The sequence below is a fragment of the Balaenoptera musculus genome, chromosome 5, assembly GCF_009873245.2.
Source record: "Balaenoptera musculus isolate JJ_BM4_2016_0621 chromosome 5, mBalMus1.pri.v3, whole genome shotgun sequence".
Classification (NCBI taxonomy): domain Eukaryota; kingdom Metazoa; phylum Chordata; class Mammalia; order Artiodactyla; family Balaenopteridae; genus Balaenoptera; species Balaenoptera musculus.
Window position 1 is genome coordinate 114123785 of NC_045789.1, and position 23182 is coordinate 114146966.

At 40.2% G+C, this 23182-nt stretch overlaps 1 protein-coding gene across 3 annotated transcripts in view; it reads right to left on the reverse strand.

Annotated features, from left to right (window-relative positions):
• Nucleotides 1-6615, reverse strand: part of ARSJ (arylsulfatase family member J) — a 74430-nt gene extending 67815 nt beyond the window's left edge. Inside the window, exons 1-2 of one of the 3 annotated variants that reach the window (XM_036854045.1) lie at nucleotides 5974-6615; nucleotides 4941-5813 (exon numbers count right to left, since the gene is read on the reverse strand). In XM_036854045.1, the coding sequence (XP_036709940.1) occupies nucleotides 4941-5341 (401 nt within the window). In that variant the 5' untranslated portion in view covers nucleotides 5342-5813; nucleotides 5974-6615. Of the gene's footprint in view, nucleotides 1-4940 lie in introns of all 3 variants that reach the window. The other 2 variants (XM_036854044.1, XR_005020106.1) reach the window with 2 other exon arrangements.
• Between the last annotated feature and the right edge of the window lie 16567 nt (nucleotides 6616-23182).

Consider the following 23182-nt stretch of genomic DNA (forward strand, 5'->3'; position numbering starts at 1 on the left):
TGACCTCATTTGTTATTTCACTTAGAAAGTAGAATAATTCAGAAGAGAACTACGTCATATTCTTCAAAACCAAATCTTTCAATCTCTTTGAATCTGTACATCCATACCCTCCCTTCTTTCATATTAAAGTGAGTGAACTGGTAAAGAATAGCTAAAGCATTTTGGAAGAAGAACAAGTAAAAGGACTTACATTCCAGATATCAATATTTATTATAGAGCTATAGTAGTTAAGAGAATGTAGGATTGGCACAAGAATAGACAAAGAGACTAATGGTGCAGAATACAGTCCAGAAACAGACCCAAACATGTACATTTATCTGATTTATGAAAAAGATGACACTGTAGTGAGGTAGAGAAAGTATGACATTTTTAATAAATAGTGTGGATCAAATGGATTTACATATGGAAAAAATATGCTTGAATCCTAACTTATACCACATTAGAAATTAATTCCAGATGAATTATAGATGTAAATAGAAAAATAAAGCTATAAAACTTAAAAAAAGACCACTGTCATGATCATGATTTAGTCAAAGATATCTCAAATAGGACATAAAGAAAAAGATTATAAATAAGCCTACAATAAAATTAAAACCCTCTGTTCATCAAAAAACTTTTTTAAGAGAGTGACAAAGCAAGCCGCAGAATGGGAGAAGTCATTTGCAATACAAATATCTGACAAAGGAATAGAATATAAAAATAACTGCCACAAATCAATAAGGAAAAGCCAGCATCTGATGAAAAATAGGCAAAAAAAATTGGATACAAGGAGATATCCAAATAATCCACAAAAATATGAAAAGATGATCAATTTCTTTAGTAACCAGGGAAACACAAAACAAACCATAATGGTATACCAGTGCATAACAACCAGAATGACTAAAATGAAAAAGACAATGCCAAATGTTAGCAATGATGTGAAGCAAATAGAACTTTCCACACATTGGTAATGAGAGTGTACAGTGGTGGAACCACTTTGGGTAACTGCTGGACAGTATCTACAAAAACTGAACATACACATCCCAATAATCCAGTAATCCCACTTTTTGATAGATACCCAAGAGAAACGTACACCTGTATTCACCAAAAATCATTTGCAAATATGTTTACGGCAGCACTATTAATAATGGTCCAACACTGGAAACAACCCATGTCATTCAACAGAATGGATGAATAAATTACAGTATATTTATATAAAAGAACACTATTCAGTAATTGGAATAAATGAATTATATCTACAGGCAACAACATGGATAAATTTTACAAACATAGTGTTAAGAGAAAGAAGCCAGACATGAAAAAATACCTTCTCTACAATTCCATTTATATGAAGTTTGAAAACAGGCAAAATTAATCTAAGGTGTTAGAAACTGGGAGCGTGATTACCCTTGGTAAGGGGCAGGGGCTGTTTGTAAAAAGAAATTAATTTATCAAATATCCTATTACAAATACACATTATTTGAGTTACCTTTGCATTTGTTAAAAATGATCATCATGGTATTTCAAGCGGGAAAAATGAATAACAAAATAGTAAAAACACAAAATTATTGCCCAAGACATGAATTCAGCTCAGACTGCCAATCTTTCCAACTCTAAAGTCTGCATGAAACACATCTAAATTTTGCAAAACTCATAATTCTCTTTCTGAGGCCTTCACTATATTCTCTTTTAAGAAGAAATGATGTCATGTCTACATGTCTTTATTTGAAAAACTATTTTTAAAAAAAGGTGAAAAAATTACTTTGAAATAAACCAAATGTAGGCAGCTGCTTTCTCAATCGAACTTTATATTACCAGTCTAACTGTGAACACCTACAGTGTTGTTTCTCAAAGTCCAGTGTACAGAACTTCTGCATCACTACCTCTCTTGGAATCTACTGCCACAACTATTTAACATGGGGATAACAATAGTAACTACCTCACAGAATTGTTGTAAAGATTAAATGAGATAAAAATGCATTATCTTGGAACACAGGAACTGCTCAGTAGATGCTAGCATTTAATACTAACACTCAATTTATATTAGTACCATTATTAGAATAACCTGATGCGTTTGTTAAATTACTATTGATTTCTGAGCTCACCCCCAGACCACTGAAGCTGAGTCATTGGTTGGGCCTGGAAATCTGCACTTTAGCTACTACCATTTGGCTCATTCTCTCTGCACAAATTTGAGAATCACTGTCCAGAGATTAGGGCTTACTTATTTGTTCCTCACAGTTCCGATATAGGGATCTGCACACAATGAATGCTTATTGACAGGCTGGCTTATGTTCAATATTGCCAGACTGATATGACATAAATTATTAAAGAATCTGGAATTTATTATAGATTTGTGCAGTATAAGGGAATAGATTCTTACATTTTGACTCCAGCAAAATATAAAGGGAGGATTGTTTTGTTAATAGTATCAAAAGTAGTTCCAGCTTCAATCACTTAAAACTCTTTCTTTATAAATGTGAAGATATTTGAATTCTATCATATTCCACATAACCTATTCTTTCCCTTAATATAATTCAGTCCATTTACATTTTTATTGCTTTTTTTTAACTTTAGAGGATCCAGAAATCATAGATATGTACTCATGGAGAGGACAAATGACCACATTATCTGGGCTTGCATTATGAATATTAGACCCAGAACTAGGCTTCCATAACCACTTTCTTTCTTACATCTGTGTTCATTTAAGGAAGGTTCCAGCAATTTGTCTAAAAGGAGAACTGAAAGTGCAAATGTCTTCAACTGTTTAATTCAAACAGAAATTTAAGTCAAATCACAGTAGTTATTTGAAATTTTTGTCTATAAAACAGTTACACAACTTATTACACTGAACAGAAAATTTTAATAAGGAGAATAAATCTTCTCATGAGATGTTTGCATTGAAAAGACAGGAGAGTCAACCTTTGACAGCAAAGAAAACTGAGGATTTATTTCCACCCTCATGTCTGCTTCATGTATTAACATAAAGATTAAAGGATAAAACCTAGATATTTTATCAGTGCAAGATAATGTTTAGGAACTAAAGAAGAACTTCTTTAGTGAAAAGTCTTAAATGTTCTATTGTGAAAGATAAATTCATACAATATAGTTATATGTTTTTCAATTACTCTTGGCTATCTGAATAAATCTAAATTCTATAAATTTAGGTTAAGAGGTTCAGGGAGCCTTTATGACTCATTTATTTCATAAACCAAATATAAGAGTGTTTGGATTAGACATGAAGAACTTGACCCACAGGCCATCAAATGGACTTGTTATTTTCCAGCCAACAATCTTCTCCTTTATAAATACCAAATGCCCTTGACTTTCTGATGCCACAATTAACCTTTAAAATGACTCTGAAGTACAGTGAGTCTTCTTTACTCTCCCACTGAAGAGAGAAAAGGACTGTTTTTTTTTTTCTTTTCTGGCAGTGATGCTAACTTGTGACAGTTTGCTAAGCAGTAGAAATCGTGTATTAAGCAAAAGTCTCTGCAAGACAGAGATTCCTACAAAATCGTCTTTATTTTTCCAATGGATACTGGCTACTCTTATAGGATCCAATTCCAAGAACAACTTCACTGAAGCAAGGGTCCCCTGGAACTGAAATCACAAGACTTATACACTGAAACCACTAAGGCTTTTCTTCTACCTCTGTCCAGTGGCAGCTGGACCTCTGCGTCTCCTAGTTTATCTCAGTTCCACAGGCTGAATTTGGACATGCAAATCAGTTATAGTAACCTACATTCTGACAGGATAGAGTAAAAATATGAAAATGAGTGAACACCCTAAGTAGAATATTTAGCTGTTTAGCAAAGCAACGATAATACTAAAAACACTTACTTAAGCATCCTAATAATCTGCTTTTTCTTTATCAGAAAATTCCCAGATGTGTGAGCAGCAGAAAACTTCAGATGAAGTTTAACTCATGCTGAGCATTTACAACTGTTATCTTCTCCCATTTTGAGAACTACCCTGGTAATTACACATTGCCTTCCTTAGTGATCTTGTGAGAGAAAATTACTTATCAAAGACCCAAATAGAGTCACATGTGCACTGGTCAGATTTTACACTGCCTTCCATACGTTTCTTTGGCCCCTCTTCTCTCTGTGATTACCTGTGGCTTTGATTATTCAGTCCTAGATTTAAGAATAAACCAAGAGGGACTTCCCTGGTGGCACAGTGGTTAAGAATCCGCCTACCAATGCAGGGGACACGTGTTCGAGCCCTGGCCCGGGAAGATCCACATGCCCCAGAGCAACTAAGCCCATGCGCCACAACTACTGAGCCTGCGCTCTAGAGCCTGCAAGCCACAACTACTGAGCCCGTGTGCCACAACTAATGAAGCCCGTGCGCCTAGAGCCCATGCTCTGCAACAAGAGAAGCCACCCCAATGAGAAGCCCATGCGCCGCAACCAAGAGTAGCCCCTGCTCGCTGCAACTACAGAAAGCCCGTGCACAGCAACAAAGACCCAACGCAGCCAAAAATAAATAAATTTATTTAAAAAAAAAAAAGAATAAACCAAGAGTCCAGAAAAAATTTGGTCTGTTTTTCTTATCAATGATGGTGACTGTGAATTCTATTGTGACACCTGAAACAAAATCTGAACATGCTCAAAAGCCAAAATAGATTTAGAAAAGGAGAACACTTCTGGAGACCTCTGGTTGGTAGGTGGGAGTTTACAAGTTCTGATCTCATTTTAAAACTCTGAAGGCCCTTCACAGCAGGCTCTGAGAGTAAGGAAAATGAGACTAAACTAGTGATGAGACTTTCAAGATCATCAAGAGGACATCCATTTTAATTCCCACCACAACTAAATGCATTTGATCCATTCATTCATTCACTCATTCATACATTTAGCTCCCCATATCTTCTGCAACTCCAGTAAGTTAGGAGCTGGATCATAATTAAGTGCTTAATATATCTCCAAGGAATAAATATATGAAGCAGTAACACTTACTTTCCAGTAATAAACTGACTCCTGGACGGTGTGCAAATAGGCTGGACATAGTAGTTCTCCAGTTTAACTCCTTCGGCTGCAAGCTTGTCAAGAGTGGGAGTCTTTATCTCCGATCCGTGGTAACCCACATCTCTAAATCCCTGATCATCCGCTAGGATGAAAATGAGATGGGGCTGGGAGATGGTAGTTATGCTGGGCTCCGGTCTCTCTCCAGTTTGAGGTCGCAAAGCCCCTTCCTCTTCCTCCTCCAAGCCCTGGCCCCAGGACAGGTAACCGTAGGTGAGGAGGCTGAGGACCCAGAAGCCTGCCAGCGCCCCCATGGCTAGCATCTTTCCGGGCCAGACCCAGGCCTGCGAAGGAAGTGGCGGAGGCGGAGGTCCCGCGCAGCCCCTGGGGGCCATTCACTCTGGTCCCAGCTGAAACTCCAAGGCAGAACAACGCACCGCGCGCCGCCGCTGGCGCACACATGCACGCAGGAGGGGTAGAACCAACAGGCGGTGGAGGTGGAGGGTCTCCACCTGGAAGGAAGTCCGTGCTCCTCTCAGCTGTCAACACGTCCAACAACTTTAATCTTCTACACGTGGTGGCTTAGGGGATGGGACGTGTGGGAGAACAAGGAGTCGCTTTTCTCCATCAAATCGCACTTTCTCCTCCTCGCTCCCCAAAGTAGCTTCCACACAAAAAGTTAATGCCTCCACCCAAAGGTTCTCAAGAGAAAAAAAAAAAAAAATCAAGTAAGGAATTGATAATCACCTTGGGCAGGAACTTTTCGTGGCCAGAACTTTTCGCCCTCGAGGCGGAGGAGTGACGTTCTCCGGAAGGCGCGCGCACCGATGGTTGCGAGGTCGACCGTAGGTCCGGCAGTCCCGTCACCTGGAAAGACCTGGGAAGTGGAACCGCCGAAAAAGAGCTCTAACCCATGCAGATAACAAGCAGCATGCAGTGAACCGGCCTCCAAATCACTCTCTCCACTTTTCCAGAGCTATTTCTCTCGGTCTTCTCCGAGGCGTTTCCCAATCTCCCCGACACTCACCAGGCGGCGAAATGACAAAAACAGTCCGCTTTCTTTACTGATCTCCCTCCACCGCTGACCACCTCTTCTCCGCAGGAACTTCGAGCAGCGGTTCCTTCTCTCCGCTGCTGGAGCGCACGGGGACCGAAGTGGGTCCCTGACCCCGTGCACGCTCCACGCCAAGCCCACTTGGTCTCCGCGGGGTTGGTGGCCCGGCAGAGGCGCCGCAAGCTGCGTGCGTTTTGTCAGAAAACTTACTTAGTTTTGGCACTCGGAGTTCTTTGCTGCCTCCACCCTCTTTTCTCTCCAGTGAATCACAGAACGGTGCTCTCTGCTTTAGCTCCCCCAGGAAGAGGGGGAGGGGTAAAGCCGGTTTAGAGGTTCGATCTTTTTCCTTTTCGGGAGGAGGAGGGAGCAGGGAGGGGAGGTTTTGCTGGAGAGAGAGCTGCCCGCTGCTTGAGCCCTGCTGGATCCAGGGGGCTCCGCCTGGGCTACCGCTTCCCTGGGTCTCGAGGACTGCCCTCCATCCTCCGGAGAGGGGGAAAACGGCGGCGGGAACGGGCAAGGGTGAAGTGGGCGCTTCTCCTCACGGGTCTGCAAATCAAGAGCCCGCTCTCCCATTCCGAATGCTGTGCATGCAAACTTTTTCTAGCTTCTGGAGGGAGTGAGAGAGGAAGAGCGGGAGAAACAACAAATTCCGTAGATAACACTCCTTCCTTCCTCTTCTGGTTTTCCTTTTCTAGTCTCTCTCTCCTCCCCCCAATTTTTCCTACTTTTTATTCCCGCCTCCTTTTTTTTTTTTTTTTAACAGTCTCGACTACAAGTGAAGTTGAATTCCCTTTCCCTGTTGCTGGCCTTTACAGTCTGACTTCCTCATTAGCGTCTCTCTACACGAAGATACTGAAATCGCCTTCTCCTTACATTTCCACAAACTTACCCATAGCGTGTCTCCAGCCAAGAACATGGGGAGGAAGAGGAGTTACACATTTCACCCTCAGGAACCACGAGGCCGGTCTGCACTCCTGCAGTACAGAAACCACCATTTCCCATCTAGAAATTCGGGGAACTTTGTCCCCACCCCCCTTTTTTTATAACTATGTGGAGTAAAGCAAAAGCTTGTCCTGATTGTGAAGATATGCCTGCTTTTACTAGAGTCCTGTTTTTAAATCCCTGCTCAAAGACAGGAATGGGATTTATAGTATCTGTAGGGGGAAGCAATTAATGCCAAGAGCCACTGAGACATGCTTTCCCCACTCCCCAAATTCATTCAGTACTTATTTATTGAGCACCTACTATGTGCTGGCACATAAAATGTCAGATTCTCCCAATTGCCTAGGTATAAATCTAAGTTTCATTTAGCCATTTACTTATTTTTATTTATCTACTTATTTTATTGACGTATAGTTGATTTACAATGTTATATTCTGTCCTGTTGCTAAAGTTCCTGTTAAGTTTCTAAGCAAAACGTTAGTCAAATGGAAATTTAACACCTTTGAAACTTGCAGTGTGCACTATGCAGTTATTTTTGCTAACATGTGTAGCCTTCTACTAGTCTGTTCTCTTCCCTGAGGCCATTCTGGTTAGTTTGTGGAGAGGTGGGCAGTTTTAGAAGACCTGCTTGGAAATGTGATCTTGGCAATTCTGTGAGTTAAATCACCAAATGTGTAATGAGTGAACTGAGTATTGGGAGATTGAAAGCACTGTGAGGTAATGCTCCCAGCTCTGTGGGTCTAGCCAGGTGCTTGAGTAGAAAAGATGCAAATAAACATTCAGATCAATCCAGCTACTTTTAGTTGGGGAAGGTCAATGACATAATACAAGAAGTGTCCATGTTGCTATACAAGAAAGAGGGCCATTTTCAGTTCAGATTTCAAGCAAGAGTAAAAAAATAAACGTTAACATTTACCAAATACTTACCATGTGCTAACCATAACACTCTGTGTACTGATAAACACACACACACATATCTGTAAGTATTTATACAGTGTTTTATACACTTTACCTCCCTTCCTTCTCCACCAACCTTATAAGATATCCACCCATTCAACAAATATTTGAGGAGCTGGGCCAGTGCCAGAGGCTGGAAATATAATTGTGAACTACGTCAGGTATAGCCTCTGCTCTAGTGGAACTTACATTGTGGTAGGGAAGAAATATACTGATAAACTATAATCATTCCTAAACTCTAATACCTACTATTCTGTGGTATTCTGTATAAGTATTCAGATAAGTATTCAAAAGAGAAGGAACAAAATTCAAAGACATTTTAAAACAAAGTAAGCTGACTTAGTGTGGTTAGTGGGTAAGGTGGTACAAGGAAGTGACCTTAAAACTGAGGGAGATGTTATATTGTTTATTATACTCTTTTGCAGGAAATTCAGACTTAGAAATCTGTCTGACTTTAAAACCCATATTTTTCAAAAGCTGTTCTTCCCACAAGTGGCTTTAAGATGTTTTCCAGCCATACAGCACAGAAAGAACACAGCTGCCAGAGTCAGAGAATTCTAATCCCCACACAAGGCATGCAGACTATCCACACGCAGGATGGAAAGGCAGAACTCAGCCCTAAAAAAGCCATTTCTGGAGTAACACTAAAGGAGACTAAGAACTACTTACAGTTAGTAATAAGAGCCAAGAAACAAGAATGGTCATGCCATGGTAGACCAAATGAGATGGGACTCAAAGGGGAAAATCCATCAGCTGAGTGCCCCACCCACAGTAGGAAATAGGTAAAGATTATTTCCACATACATAAGGAAGACTTGAGAATGAAATCAGAGGCTGTTGAATGGCCTATGCTTTATTGTACCTATACTGATATTTCAAATACATAGACTTTGCATTTCTAATTATAGGATTGGTTTCATGCACTCTAAGCAATAGTTTTAACATCCTCATGAAATCCCAAGTTAAAGACCCTCAATAACTTATGGTTCTTTCCTGAGCTGGCATTTTGGTGTTCAGGCATCAGGTTCCCTTGTGGAATCACATCTTAGGTTTATTTTGGCTTGGATGTGGTCACATTGCAAATACACTCCTCTAGTTATGGAATGATAATATAAAAATTAAAGGTACTATTTGATTCAGTTAAAAAGATGAGAAAAGCAGAATTGCTTAGAGGTGAAATTAATGTGAACCAATTATTCAGGTAAAGCTTAATTAGGAGACGGGATTGAAGCTATGCCTTAAAGTATGATGGAAATTTGGAAAGGTGGAGAAGACGTTAAAGGAAGGACATTTCAGATAAAAGAAAAGAGAATACCAACTGGCTGAGACACAGTTGGACTGGGAGAGTTTGGGAAATAATGTTAGAATGTTCAAGTGACACCAGATATTGAAGGACTTTGAAAAGCTATGAAGGGATGGAGCTTGATTCTGAGGGCATTAGGAGTGATGAGGTCCTTTAAACAGGACATAATATGATAAAATATTCTACTAAATCTTATATGGGTTATTTCTGGGATTTGTAGACATAGAAGCTACAAATGAATTGCTTCAGTCCATAAAAATTTGAAGAGTTGTAGTTTTACCCTGAGAGTACTAAGTCTATTGAAGTTTTTTGTTTTAGAGCAAGACATGATGAAAAGTATAAGAAATCACAGAACAGTTTTAGGGAGAGATTTGAGGGAGTAAAGACTAGACTTACACAACTGCCACAATGTGTAAAATTTCTACAGCAATATATTTTTTAGGATAAAGAACTACACTATGGCTATGCCATCTGATGGGAGATGGGCATTCATTGAAAGTTTAGAAAGAAGTAAGTAATCAACTAAGAGGAACACAAGGGACAAAGGAATAAGGGACACAAGATAGGACCTCCTTTGATTGGATAATGTTAAAGGAAAAAAATGAGTAGGGTAAGTTGGCAGGATGGTCACTACTAGAGAGGGGAGATCAGAATAAGGCACCACAGTGTGGCCTGGGGCTCCTCAGGGGACAGACCAAGGGTAGTAGATGGCTAGGGGTGGAGGGTGGAATGAAGGAGTGGATATGAGGAGCCTATCAGTAAATGGAGAAGCTAAGAAAAATCACAGATGAGCAGTAAAATGTGTAGTTGCACAGAATTTCTTTGAAACAGTTATGTTAAGCCTCACCATAAAGATGACATTTCCTGTAGCATAGTACGCATGGACAGAATTGCCCTAGCTTACAAATTGCATACAGCTAAACAAGTTTTGTTTTTTGTTTTTTTTTGCCTAGTAGGATAGCATGCCTGCTACACTGTTTCCTTTTCTTCTGTAGGTTATTTATTTTCGACTAAACACGTACTCAGATGCTTAAAAGATACAGCTAATTTTTAAATGCAGCTTTAAAAAAATGTCAAAATGGTCAATCTAGGGATCTACAGACTATTAAAAGATTTAAAATCTTAATTGCTGCTTGTTTGGGTTTATAAGTATATTAAGTTCTTAAAAATGAAGGCTATTACTAAGTTTAAGTTCATACACAAATTGTCTAAAACATGTTTGTCCTAATATAGTCATCTTCATATGAATTCCATATAATAAACTCCTTACTAATCATTATTAACTCTTTTTTAGGCTATGGATCTAAGGCTACTTTGAGCCATTGTCACAAGAAACAACAGCTCGCTGAATAAGACCAAGTAGGATGGTTAAATGCCTGGTTTAGTAATTGAGATCACTTCCCTTTTTTTGGAAAGTCTCTGTTGAAATAAGCTGTAATAATTTATAAAGAAAAGATGAGACACCAAAGTTTCAACTGTGTAAAACTGTAGCTACCCAAAAGTAGCAAGGTTTTTGACATCAGAAACTCAGAAAATCTGAACTCTCAAAGAAGAGATCTTTCTTCCATTCTATAAACATTTTTATGTGAAAGCAGACTTTTAAACAAAATGTTTATTATGGGAAAGCATGGTAATTTCTATAATTTTAAAATCTGTTTTTATTGATTAAATTGTAAATAAAATTCTATATCATTTACATAGCCATTTTCTGTTTAGAGTATCAATTCCTAAGCCTGGCTGCTCAATAGAATCCTTTAGTGATTTTTTTAAAAAGGAAATTCCCAGCTCCACCCAAAACCTAAATCAAAATATCCAAAGTCTGAAAATATCTATATTAGAAAAAACTTTCCGGGTGATTCTCATGTGTATTGAGTTTTGAGCACCACTGATTTAGAACCTAAAGCATCAAGAAGTTTTAATGGGATTGCTTAATGGATAAGGTTGGTGCCATCTACCAAATATAATATGGGAAACACAGCTGAAAAATAGGCGGATAAGTCTGGAGTCAGCACATCTGAGGACTGAGCACCTAGTTCCTGTAAGATGGCAGGAAGAAGTACAGTTGGGATATGGCTAAACCACCAGGATCTAGAAAAGAAGGGAGAGGTATTAAAGTCTAAGGGGGTGATTACATGGGACAGCAGTCTGTGCAGGCATTGGTGGATTCAGAAACACTCAAAGGGAAGACCAGCAGGAAGAGCTAAGTTTGGAATCCAGCTCCTCCATGGATGTCTTTGGGTAAAATTCCTGTTACTATCCCTGTGGCATGGACCAAAGGTGTCGGGTGCTGACCTCCTGATATTGAAGTGGTCTAGTGTCAGGTCTCAATGGGGCTAGACAGATGTGAAATCCAAAGTCAAGGCTAACCAGTAAGAGTAAGTGCTTGATCAGATATCCAGGAAGTAGCATATTACTGATTATGGACTTTATGAATCTATAACAATCATATGAATTTAAGAATATAAGAATCAATTGAATCAAAGAATAAAAATTGTATGAAATTTATAAGATATTCAGTAGTAAAATCAATAGAAGTTAATGACTGGAGAAAAAAGAATGAGGGAGGAATGAATGATTATACCTAGTTTCTGGCTTGGAGAAATTGAATGAATGGTGGTACCATTTATAATGGTAGGAGTCATGATAGAACTAGCAGGTTTGGGGAGTAGACAGCAAATAATTACTTTAGTGTTGTTGAATTTGAGGTCTGTGAGGCATCTCAATGAAGGAGTGCAGTAGTTAGGTGGATATATGGGTCTGGACCTCAGGGAATAGGGTAGAACAGAAAATTTCATCCACACCTAGAGTGGGTAAAATTTCCCAGGGAAAGGTGGAAAATGGGAGTGAGAAAGGGCCTAGGACAGAACTATTTAAGGATAGGGAAGATGAAATGGGGCCCACAAGGAGACTAAGAAGTAGCAAGAGAAATATAACGGCAAAGGGGGCAATATTTATTGAACATTACTTAATAATGGCATGGTGCCAGCACTTGATGAAGCGGTTTTTCATGAACTGTCTCAGTGCTCTTCACAACCATACCTTTACTTATACCAGTAAGTGTTATTATTTTATAACAAAGTGGGGAGCAAGAGAAGGATATCAAAGAGAATAGTATATCAAATAGCCAAGAACCAGAGAACCAGCACACCAGGAAGTGGGAGAGGTCAATAGAGTCAAGAGTAAAGAGGACAGTGAGATAAAGAACACAGTAGGTGTTAGTTCATTGGGATAAGTTCTCTGCAAATAGCTTAGTAAAGCTTATTTCTCATCTGTGTTTACTAACATTGACAATGATAAAGCTCTAAAGTTTTGAAGTATTGATAACAAAGTAGGTTGAAAAATAAAACAAGGTTTTAGTCCAAAATCTATAAAGAAAAACCCTGATAATCATCAAATAATATAAATGTTAGAATAAACTAGATGAGACGTGTGGAGTCCTTACAAAGAAAAGTATATATTTATATTGGAAGATGAAAAAATTTGAATAAATGGTTTTGAATAAACTTTCTTCAAAACGAATGACCAAATATTGTAAAGATAGTTAAAACCATGCATCTAGAGCCATTCTGCCCATTTGCCAGCTAATAAGTTACTTATCTTCTCTTTGCCTCATTTTTCTCATTTGTAAAATGGGGATAGTAATAGTACCTATTGGATAGTGTGGCATATTACTTAGCTGTTGCCAAACAGCTGCTTAACAAACCACTCCAAAACTCAATGGCTAAAAACAACAATAATTTAGTCTTACAGATCTGTGCATCTGCTGGACCAGTTCTGCTCCAAGTGTTTCCCATCTCCTCCTGCGTTCAGTGGGATAGACGCAGGTTCTTCTCATGGCAATGGCTGAAGCACAGAGAGCAAGCCCAGCCAAGCAAGCACATACCAACACTCAGCTTATCTCCTCATGTGCCATTGGCCAATGCAAATCTTATGACCAAGCCCAGAGTCAAGGGGTAGAAAATACACCCTTCCCAGGATTAGGCCATGACAAAGCTGTGGATACAGGGAGAGTTGAAGAAGTAGGGCCAATAATTAAATAGACCAAAGTTGTTTTGAGAATTAAATGAGTTAATATTTGAAAAGCACATAGAACAATGCTTGGTCCATTGTAAACATTATTAATGTTTGTTTTAATTTGCTATTACTATGATAATTATTCCTAAATTATAAATTATTCCTAAGTTTAATGAGTTTAATGTCATTGAGTCAAAACCTCTATCTGATGATAATTCAGAACTCAACATAAGGTAATCTCAAAAAGAAGAGTTACAGGAAGGCCCCAGCCTTACCAGGTAGTAGAACATATTATTGTACAACAATAATTAAACACTGATTAATGAAAGAAAGGAGAGGCCAAAAATGGATTTGATGTTATAGGAAAACATATACGAAAATAAACTTTTCAAAATGAGAGAAAGGTTAAAGACAGAGTGATGAGCATAATACTTGGATAATTATGTAACCATACTAAAAAAATGAATAATTAGCACACACCAAGAGAGAAACATATCTAGTTGAAGTTGTAGAGCTTAAAAAAATTTAAATGAAGGAAACTCCAACAGAAAATTTAATTGACTATATGTCAGGTATATGGGGAAACTATTTTATTTTCAGTTTTTAAATGATAGAAATTTCAATGGTAAATGATTGATTATGAAATACTTTTAACAAACTATTACATCAGAAGTTTTAACAGAGGTGCCAAGATTCAAGCTGTGATTTTCCGAAGAGGTATGCCAGAACAAGATACCAGTCTTCAAAGGAGATCATTAAAAACAAGTTTGACAACTCTTAAAATTCTTACCCATGCCAAGGCAATAAAGGGTCAGAGTGTGTGGAGATTGGAAAGGATTTGTGAAGACATACTTTTATAAAGTTGTTGGTGTGCCCTGAGAACACCTAAACCTGCCTCTAAACCTGCCTACATGGGTCCAAGGTGGGAGATACTGACTTTGAGGTCCTGTGGTCTGGTACCTGGTTGTTGCTTGAGACACATCAGGACTGGTTGTCAATGAACCAAAGGAAGAGAGGGGTTTACCGGGGCTGGCCGGCTCTCCCAGAGTTTGGTGGGGCAAAGGATGCTCGAGTGTTCCCTGGAAACCAGATGTGGGCCACATGTGAAAGGAAGCAGGCCTGGAATTGTCTCAGGTCCTGTTCAGGAAGGTCTCCTGCAGGCTCAGGCAGACTTCCATAAAGAGAATCAAGGGGTAGCTGTCCATTCTGAGGGGCTGACTCTTTAGAATATGCTTAGAGATACCTGTTCCCATGTCAAGGGAAATGCAGATAAGACACTGTGGGGGGCCCATATGAAGAAAAGTCACCCTGAGCACCTGCTAGGCCCAGATGCATCATAGGCATCATTCAAGAACTTACTTGACTCACCTACCTGTTCTCCCTCCCTGCACACTGATCTTAGAGGAGTAGAAGTTGAAGTTAAGCTAGAGAAGGAGAAGTGGAAATACTAGGCAGGGAACAGGGAACTGGAAAAATACTCTAGGTTTCCAGGCTGAAGTAGTACTGATCTGGGGAACAGACAGAAGATCTACTTTAAATGAAGCTCAGAGTTTTCCTAATTATATATGATTGGGTATCCTAATTCTGAATTAAGATCAGGTTCTGTGATGTACCATGACCACGGATTATTTGTTATTTGTGAGTGAGTCTAGAAGTCTGAGGGCAAGAGACATTAGGCCCACAGAATTTAAAGGAACACTGAGAAATAAAAACAAAGTTGTTAGAATCTGCTGGTTGTGCTTGTTCAACGTAATAGATATAAAATTTCAACTGTGTGAAAATTAATTTACAAAGCTAAACCCTAAAAGGAAAATAAGCTGGTAAAATACTTCTAGTACTATAGCAAGAAAAGAGATCATATGTTTTCCATATAAAGAGTTCATTCGAATTTATAAGAAAAATATCCTGACCACCAATAATAAGTATGTAAAGAAGTTGGGCAAACAATGAATGCAAATAGAAATGGATCAAAAGAAAGTACAAACATTTATCTTATTTGTAATGAAAGGAATATAAAGTAAAGCAAATTATCATACATTTTTATACCTATTAAGTTAGTAAAAAGAACAGTATATGATATATAATATTAGTAAGACTGGCGTGAAATTGGTACTCCTCTGAGGGCATTGGTTTGATATATCCTTTAAGCATGACAATACGTATCACAAACAATACAGATATCTCAACATATTAGCTCAGTAACAGCATTCTTTGACACTATCCTAAGGAAATAATTCAGTAGAATAAAAAAGGTATATTGATGAAAATGGTCATGGGAGCACTATTTATATATAATGCAAGGGAGTGAAAACAGTTTAACAGGACACAGCGAGAAGGAAAGCCTCAGAGTTGTGAATCAGATGTGGTTTCATGGTCATATTCTTCCTTCTGTCTCTTTGTGATTTAGGGCAATTCACTTAACTTTTCTGAACCTCAGTGACATCAGGTAAAAATAAAGAGTGAGAAGAATTCTAGCCCTAAAATTATACCCTTTGCTTCATTTTTTATTCCTTTTCTCTCTCCTTAATAAAAGTACAGGCTTTCTAGGCCTTAAGCCTGTTGGATATCAGCTAAATTGATAAAGTCAGAGAGATTTCAAAACAGAAGCCAAAGAGAAGAATTTATATATTTTCAAAGAATACTATATCATCTTCTCACAGTGAAATTACATATAGGTATTCACTGTAGGTTCACATATCTTGTTTTATTGAAAAATATCCTCAAATTTTGTAAATATGGTACTTCTTTCTTTACTTGAAAAATAAAGTACACTCGAAGACTAGATTCAAGTTTAGTTCTGCTGTCCACCATGGTGCAATCTCTTTGAGTTTCAGTTTTCAGCTGTGAAGAAAGAAAATAATATCTTCCCCATCTACTTTTACAGCGTGGTTCTAAGAACCAAATTGAGATGATAAACATAAAAGTGTTTTGAAACTATCAAGCACCATATTGGTCTTTCATCTCTCCCCAGTTTTCTTAATTTTTCTGACTTCAGAAAACGCTTTGCCTCTGGGGTCTCCTGAACAAATGAATGACTCTGTGCCCATCTGAAAAGAGTGGGTGGAACTCTAAACCTAAGCCAGTGGTTGTGGAAATAGTCTGGTTAACTTTCCACATAAAAATAAGAGTTATGGATTCTAAGAAGTCCACAACCAGCCAAGATCAACCCATAGTGAAAGATCATTACAGAATCATAGCTTTCTAGTATAAGGTAAACATCCTGGCTAGGCCCACCCCTAACATTACAGAGCTGGTGTCAAGACTGAAAATGGAGGCCTATGTGCCAAATATCTAAATATTTAACAGTTATGTCAAGCTAATAAATTGTTAAACAAAATAGGTTCTACCCTCCTATCTACAATGAATTCCTCTGGTTGGCTTCGGTTTGAAATCTCTGACTTCATCAATTTAGCTCATGTCTAACTTGTTTCTGCCCTAGAAATCCTGCATTCTCTTATTATAGTAAGAGCAAAGGAATATACATGGGAAACAAAGATATCATTTGAGAGCTGGAATGTATATTTACCTTCAAAATGATCTGGAAGCCTATCAAGATTAGAATTCCTGGACTTGTCAGAGTTCCCTGTCATTAGCTGGTGGTTTGAGTGGTCCTAAGTTCATGTTCATGCCTTTCTTTTCCTGTACCTGCTCCAGCACCAGAAGGCCTTTAGATACTTAGTGTGCAGACACTCCAGACCACAGGACCAAACTGTCCATGTCCCCATAAACGGTTGTGTTCTCTCCTTGATCCAGGGAGCATACTATAGGTGTGTGGTCCACCCTCAGGAGAACAGACCTGCAAAAGGGATCTTTGCATGGAATTTTGGGGTCCCAAATATTCCAAATGTGATCTAAAAGGGGGTATGTGGACTCTGTGTAGGCTTCCTGCCCTCTGGGAAGGAGCAGAACTGAAGGAGGGCTGGAGAGTAGGCCCTTTACAGGATGGGAACTGGGGCAGGTGCCCCTCTTGCCCAGGTCTACAGTACTCTTTCTGGCTTTTTGATTTATCAGCCTCTTTAACTGCCCAATCTCTTTCTTACTTCCACTTTAACCACCCTTAGGCTCAGTTTCACTTTGGGCCTCCTAATCCCTCAAAGTGGGAGATCTTTGCTCATGCCCTACTTCTACTTTCATTCCTACCAAATACATTTTTGTTGTAATTCTTTCAGTGGATGATCATTTCCTTTCTTAACATGTGTAGGCAGGCCCCTCTACTATTTATTCCTTCACTCAGCTCACATCCTTTCAATCAATTCAAATCAATTTCAAAAATATGCTTGTTTTACATCTTTGTTTTTTCCTTCCTCCTGCTTTGCCATTTGTTAAACTATCCCCTGTCAAGGGTCCACTATAATTGTCAGTCATTGGAGATACATACGACAGGGCATAATACAGGCACGGTCCATGCTTTCACGGAGATTGCAGTTTACTGGCGGAATTGATAATGGCTGATTAGCTACAATTGTGATGAGTGCTTTGAAGGTGATATATATAGTTCTATGAGAGTCTAAAATAGGGGTCCTAATCTATATGGGAGAAATCATATCCCAACTTTAGGTAAACAGCTCTATTTATTTTCTTTATTTTGGCTTCCGTGCTGCTGAGTATTGCTTGATTTCATGCTATTCAGTCTCAGGGGAGTTTTTCTTGCTGTTTAGTTATCCTTTTAATGATTTTGAAGGTTCTCTCCCACAGCTTTTGAAGGCTAAAATGTAATCAATGTAAAGTAGGCTGTGATGCAATTGTCACCTACATGTGGTAATCTCATGCCAGAAGGATACAGCCAAATTTAACAGAGAAAAGGTGACAGATGTAGGTTTTCCCCTTCATATTGGAGCCTAGATACTCTCAGCTTCTATCTACACCTGCATAAAATATCTCTTAAGAATCATCATATCTATATACCTTGGTTCATTTCTCACTGCTTGACCTTTTATTACTATTCACATTATAAGGAAAAGAGAAAGCAGTTACCTTCACTAGCAAATGCAGCCTGTCTGGCTACTGAAAATATAATAATAAATTCAAAATAATAAACTAGCATTCTGAGTTTTTGATCATTTTCTTATAGTTCTGGTTAGTGTAAATTGCTCACACATAAATTGCTAATCTGCTCATGCTTGGATGAAATAATACAATAGAGCTGGAGTTTCTGAACCTAGAATGCTGAGAATGTATCCTGAATCCATGTTAATATTACTGACCATAAAACCAGGATGAGCTGTTAAGTTTTAGGTTTACCTCTGAAACTGCTTCTCCTAAAACTGTATCAACTACAGATGCTAACAGAGAAGAGGACGACTGGAAGAAGACCCTTAGGGTTTCTAACTGCTATGATCTGAATGAATCGCCCCCAAATGCATTTGTTGAAATCCTAACCTCTCAAAGGTGATGGTAGTAGTAGGTGGGCTTTTGGGAGGTGCTTAAGTCATGAGGGTGGAAATATCACGAGGAGTAGTACCTTATAAAAGAGGCTCCAGAGAGATCCTTAGCTGCTTCCACCATGTAAGGACATAGCAATGAGGCACTGGATAGGAACCAAGAAGAGTGACTTCACCAGAACACAGCTATGCTGGCACTTTGATCTCGGACTCCTAGCCTTCAGAACTGTGAGAAATAAATTTATGTTACTTTTAAGCTACCCAGTCTGTGGTATTTCGTTATGGCAGCCCAAATGGACTAAGACACTAAGTAATGAAAAGGAGTTGGTGTCCATTTTTGTTCCACATATAATTTAAAACATCAAGATCCTACGTCATTATAAGTATAAGGAAATCCGACTTAGTACTAATTTTTCCATTATAACCACTTTAATGCCTTCTTGAATTTCAAATATCAAAAATTTCATTTTCCCCTAATATTTGTGATGTCGTGACTTTTTTTTTAGGCTCACCCTCCTGTGCAGACCAGTCATAAATTCTTCCCATCTCTGTATGCTGCCCTTTGCAAAGCTTCTCCTATCAAGAGGAGGAATCAATATTCCCCTCTTTGAATCTGAGCTTGACTATGTGACTTCCTTTGTCCAATGGGACCCAAGTACCCTTAAGGTAAACAGAGGCTTAAAAAGTGTTTGTACCTGGGGACTTTCCTTTCTCCAGAACCTTGAGATCTCTGTGATAGAAACCAGAACCAGCCTACTGGAGGATGGGAAACTGCATGAAGCAGAGACGAGTTGTCTCTTGTTCCAGAGATGAAGCCCAGTAGACCTAACTAGTTATGAATGACGCCATCCAAAATCATCATGCCCAGCTGAGTTACCTTCTGACCACAGCGAAGAACTGCCCAGCTTACTCAGAGAATCATGAGCAAATAAAGTGGCTGTTACTTTAAGCTACTCAGTTTCGGTGTTGTTTGCTATATAGCAAGTCACACTGCCAAACAACCCTATAGTTAATTTGGCTCTGCCTGTACCCAGGCCATGATACAAGGCCTGACAATAAAGGGCCATATTCGATGGATGCTCTTCCTGAAACAGCAGCATGCTGAAGTGAGAATGGAAAGACCAACAAGGATGATTCCAGGGACCAAAGTGAGGAGGAAATGAATTGAATGGCTTCTTAGAAAAGAGATGCAAACTAGAGGGAAAAAGTCACATGGGAATAAAAGTTATGAACATAATGGACATGGTAGAAAATCTATTCTGACCTTAACTTTTGTCATATAATAAAAAGGCTTTTTTTGAAATAAATTCCTTCAATATTATGCATACAGAGTTTCAACATATTTCAGGCACATATCAGTAAATATTTGTGGAAGAGAAGTAAATTCAATGGATATTTTTCCATTAGGATATTTCAAGATTAATAATAGCATACTGTCCAGTGCTATCCCCTTTTAAAAAATACTTGATGTCAGATTTTTGGGGATTAAGAAACATAATGATATCCTAGTGATATCTTTAAGAGAATACAAATTACTATATATTTTTTTTTTTTTTTTTTTTTGCCCCAGAGAACATTAATTGGGCATCAAGAATGAGACGATTTTGTGAAAGCATTGTGCACAGTACCTGGCAGGATGTGATGTTTTCACTATAACTCTAATACTTACTGAATGGCTTACTGGTCCTAGGCACTTTCTTCACGCTGTGTATTAACATATTTAATCCTTGCATCAGCCTTATGAATGGGTAGTGTATTTACCTCCATTTTAGAATTAAGGAAACTGAGACAGAGGTAAGTTAAGTAACTAGTTACACAGCTAATATATTGGAACAGAGATTTGATTTGGCCTCACTCCCAAGCCACCTCTCTAAAACTAACAATTTTGTTTAGTACTTTTATATTTCAGGAACTTCACTAAGGTTTTTCCAATGAGTCAAGTTTTTTAACGCTCATAACATCCTCTGAGGTACTGTCGCCATTTGCATTTTATAGTAGGTTGCTCAAAATGTGCTAGTTTAGTGTCCCTCCTTTCTCTTTTTCTCCCCCTTTCCCATTTCTGCCCTCTCAGCTCCTGGTTCTGCAGTGACTGGAAGACGACCTGTCTCCCAGCGCACCCAACTTTTTCTGCATAGTCTCACCTGAGGTGCCAGGTGCCATTCTTTCTTCTGCTTCATTTAGTCAGCTGTTGAACCCTAGTAGTGTATTTTTCGGTTCAGTTATTGTTTGCTTCAGCTCTGTAACTTCTGTTTGGTACTTTCTTATATTTTCTGTCTCTTTGTTGAAGTTCCCACAGTTCATCCATTTTTCTACCAAGTTCAGGGAGCATCTTTATGACCATTATGTTGACCTCTTTATCAGGTAAATTACTTATTTCATAAGGTTTTACTGAGGTTTTTATCTGTTCTTTCATTTGGAACACATTCCTCTGTTTCCTCATTTTGCTCAACTCTCTGTTTCTATGTATTAGATGAAGCAGCTACTTCTCCCAGTTTTGAAGGAGTAGCCTTAGTGTAGAAGATGAAACTTACTGTTCAACCTTGCCCCAGCTCTTGGTTGTCTCTGGAACCTTTGTGATTGTCCAAGCAGCCTATTTTATTTTTAATAGCTCCCAGTTGTTGAGGGTGTGCCCAGACCTGTCAGTTTCCCAAAGGGAAGAATCTTAGCAAATAATTTCAGACTGACTGGAAGCCAGATTCTCAGGCAGCAGCTTTTAAAGTATGAAAATGTATGTAGTAATGTGGGACCACAATGGTAAATCCTGCTGACCTCCAGAGCAGGGGATCTGGAGGTGCCCCTTGGGTGACAGTTGCAAAAACTGGTGTTCCACGAGTGTGTAAGCTCCTATCTGGGAGATACCAGTCGGCTGGAGTGAGGTAGAGGAACAGCGCGAACTGAGAACATCTTCGTAGCCTCTAGACGTGTGGCAAACCTAAAGCCTGCCCCTCGGGCTGAAGCTCCAGGATGAGTAAATAGGCCTCTTTCACAGAAAGGCTGGGGAGGAGTTTCAGTCTGTGGTCTGTGCAGTGCCCTGGAGGTGGTAGCCTGGCAAGAACTGTTTCTCCAATTGTTACAGTGCCCTGGGACCCAGGAATGCAAGTCCCACTGGCCCCCAGAGCCAGGCAATGAAGGGGCATTCCCTGGGCAGCAGCTGCAAAAACCGGGGCACCAGACACGTGTAAGAGCTTCCTCCAGAAGATCCTGACGCTCTGGGGCAGAGGAAGAGTGTGAAGACAGCGCCCGCCCTCTGAGTCTCAGGGGAGGTTGACTGTCAGCCCTTAGACAGGTGTTGAATTAGGAGCCTGCCCTTCAGGCTGCAGCTCTGATGGTAAGCCGATAGGCCCCTTTCACTGAAAAACTGAGCTCCCGGCTCGGTTGCCTCGGGCTGTGCCCTGAGAGTGGTGGCAGTTTCAGGACTCCTTCTCCCGTGGGACCCACCAGCATAAACCCAGCTGGTCACCGGAGACAAGTGAGGTAGAGGCGTCCCCTGGCAGCAGCTGCAAACATCAGGGTACCAGACAGGGGTAGGAACTCCTTCCCGGAAAAGGCCGGTGAGCTGGCGGGGGTGGGAGGGGGAGCACAGCGACTACGGCAGCCGGCCTCCGCGCCCCGAGGGCACCTTCAGAGCCTCTGGAAGAGCGCCAGTCAGAAGCCTGCCCCTCAGGCCAAAGCTGCAGGACAAGAAAGCAGGCCTCCTTCTCAGAAAAGCTGGACGTTTGCTTCAGTCCGTGGTCCGCCGTGCAGCACCCTGAGGATGGTAGTCGGCTGAGAACTATCTCGCCGGTCGTTACTGTCTTGTGGGTCCCAGGGACGCAAGGCCCCCTGGACTCCAGAGCCAGGTGATGAAGCGGTGTCCCCTAAACTGCAGCCGCAAAAACCAGGGCACCAGACGTGTGTAAAAGCTCCCCTTTCGGGAGCTGCTAGTGCTGTGGAGAGCGGCAGAGGGAGAGTGAAGATGGCGCCCACGGACCGGAAAAATGGCGCAGGTGGCGCAGGTAAGGTGGAGGGGGAACACGAAAAGGTCACCTGCCAGCACCTCTGTCCCCGGAGGGTAACCTGACAGGCCCTGCCCCTGTTGCAGAAGCTTTAAGTGTAGCAACTGAATCTCCTTCATCTATAGTCTGGGCACTTTTCAAACTGCTGCTTCTGCGCCGGGACCTGGGGCGAGTGGGTCTGTGCGTGCGCCTTTAAGAACAGTTTCCGGTTCGCCACAGCTCCTCGGATCTCTGGATGTGACCCCGCTGGTTTTCAAAGACGTTTTAGGGGCTCCCTCTCTCAGGTTCAGGTCTTTAAAAGTTGGGGGGCCCGATGTGGGGTGTGAACCCTTCACCCCTCAGAGAGAAGTTCTGAATTCGTGAATTCCTCTCTGACTGTGGTCGAGGCGTGGACAGGGCACGTTTATCGCGAGACTGTGTCTCAGCCTCTCCTACTGTACCCGTACCTCGAAGTGGCCCTTTTCTCATTTCCTGAGGCGAGGGAGCTGTTTGGCTAATTTTGGGGTCTTCCCCAGAGGGAACTGTTCCATATGTAGCTGCAGACTCAGTGTGTCTGTGGGAGGAACGGTGCCGTCCTGCAGCGCCTCCAGC